The sequence below is a fragment of the Oxyura jamaicensis genome, chromosome 4 (genome assembly GCF_011077185.1).
Source record: "Oxyura jamaicensis isolate SHBP4307 breed ruddy duck chromosome 4, BPBGC_Ojam_1.0, whole genome shotgun sequence".
NCBI classification, from domain to species: domain Eukaryota; kingdom Metazoa; phylum Chordata; class Aves; order Anseriformes; family Anatidae; genus Oxyura; species Oxyura jamaicensis.
The window spans coordinates 96,021,152-96,026,946 of record NC_048896.1 but is presented as its reverse complement, the minus strand read 5'-3'; the positions used below and the strand labels follow the sequence as shown (position 1 = coordinate 96,026,946).

The 5,795-nt window shown below is 73.5% G+C and overlaps 3 protein-coding genes and 1 long non-coding RNA gene across 9 annotated transcripts in view; 2 read left to right on the top strand and 2 right to left on the bottom strand.

The window, feature by feature from the left end:
• The window catches only part of C4H2orf81 (chromosome 4 C2orf81 homolog), a 14,704-nt gene that overhangs the window by 3,224 nt on the left and 5,685 nt on the right, over positions 1-5,795 (top strand). For all 5 annotated transcript variants that reach the window (XM_035323955.1, XM_035323954.1, XM_035323952.1 and 2 more), the window contains one exon: positions 890-894. The gene's annotated coding sequence lies outside the window, so the exon portion shown is untranslated. The remainder of the gene's footprint in view (positions 1-889; positions 895-5,795) is intronic.
• On the top strand, positions 805-3,619 carry LOC118165718 (retinol dehydrogenase 12-like). Of its 2 annotated transcripts, XM_035323957.1 has the most exons (6): positions 833-1,061; positions 1,920-2,159; positions 2,236-2,325; positions 2,394-2,582; positions 2,922-3,028; positions 3,136-3,619. In XM_035323957.1, the coding sequence occupies exons 1-6, from the start codon at positions 905-907 to the stop codon at positions 3,328-3,330; spliced, it is 978 nt and encodes a 325-aa protein (XP_035179848.1). In that variant the 5' UTR covers positions 833-904; the 3' UTR covers positions 3,331-3,619. The 2 variants fall into 2 exon arrangements, with proteins under 2 accessions (XP_035179849.1, XP_035179848.1); XM_035323958.1 differs by lacking the exon at positions 2,236-2,325 and having other exon boundaries at positions 805-1,061.
• On the bottom strand, positions 893-1,495 carry LOC118165720. Its single transcript, XR_004750190.1, has 2 exons — positions 1,130-1,495; positions 893-1,098 (listed from the first exon to the last, which is right to left on the bottom strand). It is a non-coding gene; the product is annotated as an uncharacterized LOC118165720 (long non-coding RNA).
• Positions 3,548-5,795, bottom strand: part of LOC118165714 — a 2,967-nt gene continuing 719 nt past the window's right edge. The window contains exons 2-4 of the mRNA XM_035323950.1: positions 5,545-5,702; positions 5,292-5,458; positions 3,548-4,912 (exon numbers count right to left, since the gene is read on the bottom strand). Coding sequence (XP_035179841.1) covers positions 3,611-4,912; positions 5,292-5,458; positions 5,545-5,695 — 1,620 coding nt within the window. The 5' untranslated portion in view covers positions 5,696-5,702 and the 3' untranslated portion in view covers positions 3,548-3,610. The remainder of the gene's footprint in view (positions 4,913-5,291; positions 5,459-5,544; positions 5,703-5,795) is intronic.

Genomic DNA, 5,795 nt, shown 5'->3' with positions numbered 1-5,795 from the left:
TGGGCTCGTGGTGAGGCCGGGCTCGTGGTGGGGCTGGGCTCGTGGTGGGGCTGGGCTCGACACAAGCTCTGGGAAACAACACGAATGAACTCAAGGTGCTCCCGGAGCACCTGGGAAGCAGCGCTCGGCAGCGATCATTTGTCACAGCAGCAGGCTGCTTTTCAGCTCGGCTGGGGGAGCGAGCCTCCACAGGGCTGGCTCTGACAGCTCCCTGGCTGCACGACTGCCCCAGTGTCGCTAACAAGAGCAATTCTGGGGCTGTGGCCGTCTGCTGATGCTCAGGGGTGGCTCAGCTGGGGCCACAGATCGGCACTGGGGAAATGCGCGGTGTGGGCAGGGAGCAGCGGCAGAGCGGGGCCCGTGGTGCTCATCCAGCGGCGGATGCTTCGAGCTGCCTGTGCCCAGGGGAGCTGGATGCATTCCCCGGGAGTAGCGCTGGTGCTGGTGCCGCTGGAATGACCAGAAGGAGCGTGCCAGGGGAAGAGCCGTGCCTGTCCCCAAACTGCCCCCGGGGCAGCCCCTCCAGCAGGGCCCCGGCACACCCTGGCTGGTGGCTGAGCGTGTCCCCGCCTGGTGGGACGGGGACCTGGGGGCTGTCCGGACCCAGCCAGCCCTCGTGGCACAGCTGGCCCCGGGGCTCACGGAGGGGCTCCCAGCCACGTGGGCCAGCAGCCCCAGGAGCCACGCGGGACGCAGTGTGCCCAGCCTGGCCTCCTGCCCCCTCTGCCCCTCCCTGGAGCGAGCCCCAGGTTCCTGCTGGCTGTCCTGGCTCGGGGGGCAGGGGGGGCCCACGGCGTGCCAGGGCTGTGGGGCAGGACGAAGGTCCTCAGCTGGACTCTGTCCCCCATACCGACCTCGGTGCCCCGGGCACACCCTTTCCCCGAGCCAGGCCCTGTCCCCAGCCATGGAGCTGCCGAGCGCCTGCAGCCACCCGGGCTGGTCCGTGCTGGCGCTGGTCCTGGGGCTGCTGCTCTGGGCCAGGAGGAGACGAGGCTGGGACCCGCGCAAGTGCCCCACCGACCTGACGGGCAAGACGGTCATTGTCACCGGAGCCAACAGCGGTGAGGCAGCGCTGGTGGCGTGGGGGGGGGCACGGTGCTGCAGAGGCTGCGGTGCGGGGACGCAGGACGTCAGGATGCCACGCGGGGGGGTGGGGAGATGCAGGACAGGGGCGCAGGGCTGTGGGACCCCGCGTGGCCATGGGGCTTGGCTGCCATGGGACCCCCCTCTCCAGCTGCCGGCCTTGCTCTGGTGGCACAAATGGCCCCAGGAGAGGCTGGCAGCTGGGCCCCAGGGCGTGCAGGTTGTGCCCCCGGTGCCTCCGCGCCCTGCACCACGCTCACCACCGCCCGCGTGCGTGGGGACCTGGTGCCTGCCGCCATCCTCCGCCCGGGAGCTGCTCTGCCTCGCCAGGCTCTGGGCAGCCCCTGCGCCTGGACTCTGTCCCCACTGGGTTAATGACTGACAGCCAAGGCCACCACGGTGCCGCCTGTCCCAGCGGGCCACCACGCTGCCAGCCGCCCCCGGCACTGCCTCGCCCCTAAACTGCTCCCAGCCGGCCCCCTCCGCACGGCACAGCGCTGCCACAGGGCCACGCGTGGGCTCGGTGACCACGTCTGTGCTGTGTGCTCCAGGCGAGCCCCGAGCGAGCTGCGGCGATCTGCCACCCCTGGCTCCCTCCCGCTCCGTCCTGCCCCATCCCCATCCCGCTGCCCCCCTGCACTGCACTGCCGGCCCCATTTCGGCCCCGTGCCGATGCCCCCTGCTCCAGGGCTGTGGTGCCCGCGGTTCAGCACTGGGTCCTGGCAGTGCCGACCTGCCTGGCACAGGCCCTGGGGGCGGCAGGCACGGACCCTCGGGGCTCCCCTCGCCACAGAGCCTGGGGGGGACCAGCCCGGCGCCCGCTCCGTGTCCTGCAGGGATCGGCAAGTGCGTGGCCATGGAGCTGGCCCGCAGGAACGCCCGCACCATCCTGGCGTGCCGGAGCCAGGAGCGGGGCCAGGCGGCGGTGGAGGAGATCCGTGCGGCCACGGGCAACCCCGCGGTGCTGCTGCGCCTGCTGGATACCGGCTCGCTGGCCTCCGTGCGTGCCTTCGCCCAGACCGTCCTGCGGGAGGAGAAGCGGCTGGACGTGCTGGTGAACAACGCCGGCCTCACCGGTACGCGCCGGGGCCCCGCTGCCCATCCTGCCCCGGGGGGCGACGCCTGCCCCACGGCTCCCCGTGCCTCCTGCAGGGCTGCCCCTCGCCATCACGCCCGAGGGGCTGGAGCAGACCTTCGCCACCAACTACCTGGGCCCGTTCCTGCTCACCAACCTGCTGCTGGGTGAGCGCGGGGGCTGCCGGGGCTGGGGGTGGCTGGGGGCCGCCCCGCTCACCCCCTGCTCCCCGCAGACCTGCTGAAGGCGTCGGCACCCGCCCGCATCGTCAACGTCTCGTCCTTCCGGCACGGCGTGGGCACCGCCGACGTCCGCTACCTCACCGGGCAGGCGCAGCCCGGCGGCTACGACCCCATCTACAACAGCACCAAGCTGATGAACGTCCTGTTCACGGCCGAGCTGGCACAGCGCCTGCAGGGCACAGGTGGGTGCCGTGCCGTGCTTGGCCTCAGGCTCCCGGGGGTGGCTGCACCCCAGGCCGCCTGCCTGTCCACGCAACGCTGCTGTGCTGTGCCCCAGGAGCTGTACGGGGGGCTGAGGGGGCTCAGCCCTCTTAGAAACGCCCCGGGACCCCCGCATCCCCCGTGGTTTGGGGAGCTGGGCTCAGGGACGGGGCCCTTCCTCCTGCCCCAGGAGGGTGCGGGGGCCCAGCCCCTCTTTCCCAGGGCCGTCCTGCCACCTCTGCCCGCGCTCGAGTCCCTGCTTGGGCACGGTGGCGGCTGCCCGGTGCCTGTGAGCGGGTGCTGATGGTGCCGCCGGGCAGGGGTGACCGCCAACAGCGTGAACCCCGGCGTGGTGAGCACCAGAATCATGCGGCACTTCAGCTGGGCCATGCGCACCCTCTTCCTCCTCATCCGCCCCTTCATCAAGGTGAGCGCAGGCACCGGGGGGGCTGAGCGGGAGCTGCCCGCAGCTCGGGGGCGCTGGGCCGGGCAGGGGCAGCAGGGCCCCCTCCTCACCCGGCCCTCCCCCGGCAGTCGGCGGAGCAGGGCGCCGTCAGCACCCTTTACTGCGCCGTCTCGGAGGAGGTCTCGGGCATCACGGGCAAGTACTTCGACAGCGACTGCGCACTCGCGCTGCCCTCCGCAGCCGCCCGCGACGCCGGCCTGGCTCGCAAGCTCTGGGAGGAGTCGGAGCGGCTGACGGGGCTGCCGGCGGGCCCCCAGCACTGAGCCGGTGCTGCTGGGGGGACCCTGGGCTGCCGAGCTGCCGGGCACCCCCCGAGCTGCAGCCGGTGCCGGGGTGTGGGATACCTGCCCAGCTCCAGCGGTGCCACCACCGTGACGCGCGGCTGAGCTCCCCCAGCCCCTTCCCCCGTGGGGCACGGGGAGCGCAGCTGCGCTGGGACGGGGCAGGGATGTCATCAGTGGCCAGGGGCAGCCGCAGCACTCGCAGTGCAACTCCTTTATTAAAGACCTCCGTACGGCCAGAGCCGCTCTCCGGGCTGGGCGCCTACTCCCAGGTGATGTCCAGGTCCAGCCGCTGCTTGCGCACCGCCTGCAGGAAGGCGTCGTAGTCCCGGCGGTAGATGTCGCGGCAGCGGGACAGGTCCAGGCGGCACAGGCGGCCGTCGGAGGCCAGCAGCAGCCGCACAGTCTGGCTGGACACCTGGCTCTCGACCAGCGAGAGCTCCCGCAGCTCCAGCAGGGGCGGCCCCGGGGCCGCCAGCACCGTTTCGAACACCGAGTCCAGCGAGAAGGGGACGCCGAGCAGGGAGAGGCTCTGCAGGCGCGGCGAGTGGCACAGCAGCGAGGCCAGCGTGGCACGCAGCACCAGCCTGTGCGGGACTGGCCAAGGGCTGCCGGTGCCGGCCAGGGACAGGGAGAAGCGCTGGAGCCGCGGGAAGGTGTGGGGCAGCAGGCCGGTGTCCCAGCGGGGCGGCTCGTCGGGGGGCTCCTCGTCGGGGGGCTCCTCGTCAGGGCGGGTGACCGGCGGGGCCTGCAGCTCGGTGCTGAAGGCCTGCAGGTTGGGGCAGCTGCAGAGCAGGGCGCCCAGGGAGAGCTCGTCCTCGTGGCAGAAGCCGTGCAGGGCGAGGCTCTGCAGCTGCGGGCCCAGGCTGCGCGCCAGGGGCAGCACCTCGCCCAGCGCCCGGCCCCGCGGCCCCGCGCAGGACAGGCTGAGCCGGGCCAGGCGGCCCCAGCGCAGCGCGTCCCATCCCACGGCCGCGCCGTCCCCCAGCCACACGCCGACCTCCTCGGCCTCGGGGCAGATGGCGCAGGCGGTGCCGAGGACGGGCTCCTCCACCTCCTCCAGCTGCCGCAGCGGCAGGGTGAGCCGGGGGCCGTTCTGCCGCCGCGCCACCAGCTCCTGCAGCGAGGGGAAGCCGTCGGCGTCCCCCCCGCCGCCCAGCTGCCGCGCGTGGAGGAGGCAGAGCGCGTCCGGCACGGCGCTGTGCGCCAGGACCTCCAGGCGCGGCAGGGCCAGCAGCAGGAAGGCCAGCGCCGCCACCATGCCGCCGTCCCCCCCCGGCTCGAGGCCGCGGGCCAGGAGGACGCGGAGCACGGGGCAGCAGAGGGCCCGCTCCAGCGGGTCGTAGGCCAGGTGCCGCAGGGCGCGCGGCGACACCTTCTTGCAGCGGGACACGTCCAGCTCCCGCAGGCGCCGGCAGCAGGAGCCCACGGCCGAGAGCACCTGGACGTTGGCCTGCGTCTCCGCCAGCCCCAGGCGGCTCAGCAGCGGCAGCTCCTCCACCAGGTCCACCAGCACGTCCGCCGACAGCCGGCTGCAGCCGTGCAGGTCCAGGGCGCTCAGGCTCTGCCGCCGACAGACGGAGCCTCCTCAGCAGGGCACGGGGGGGACCCCACACCCTGCTACCGGACAGCCCCACACCCCACTGCCAGGCAGCCACCCTGGCTGGCTCACGGGGGCTGTGGCGCCCAGCCCGTGCCCCCAGCGGGGCGGGTGGTCTCGCACCCAGCCTCAGCCGGGGCAGTGTCAGCCCCACGGCATCGGCTGCGCGAGATTTGGGGCCGGGAGGGAGGGACCCAGAGCCCCTCGCCCCCTCCCGGAGCCCCCGCACCCAGACACTGGCCGGGACTGGGGCACCCTGGCCGCCAGCCCCTGTGCTGAGCCCCAGCTCCAGGGGTCAGCCCCAGCCCCACGGAGGGCGATCGCCCCCGGCCCTGCCGCTCACCTTGCAGCGCACGGTGACGAGCTGGCCGATGGCGTTGCTGACGAGGCTGGGGCAGGAGCGCAGGCTCAGCTCCTGGAGGTGCGGCACCAGCAGCAGGTGGAGCGCGGCTCGCGTCAGGCGCCGGCTCTCGCCCAGCAGCCCGATGAGGTCCTGCACCAGGCTGCCGGCTGCGGGGGGCGACGGGCGGGGGGTCAGGGAGCGGGGCCCCGGCACCGCTCGCCCTCCCTCCTCCTCGCCCCCCGCCGCGGCTCACCCAGGTCGTTGAAGGGGCCCATGATGTAGCGGAACTGGTACTCGTCCAGGTAGTTGTCGCTGTAGTCCTTCACCCACACGCTCTGCATGTGCTGCGCCAGGCTCTGCAGGCAGAGGCTGCCCAGCGCCGGCACCGGCTTCCTCCGGGGCATCTGGCTGCTGGGGGGGGAGCGGGCCGTCAGGCGCTGCCCCCGGGCTGCCCGGCCACGGCGGGCCTCAGCTTATTTCGGGTGGGTTTCGGCCGTTTCCGCG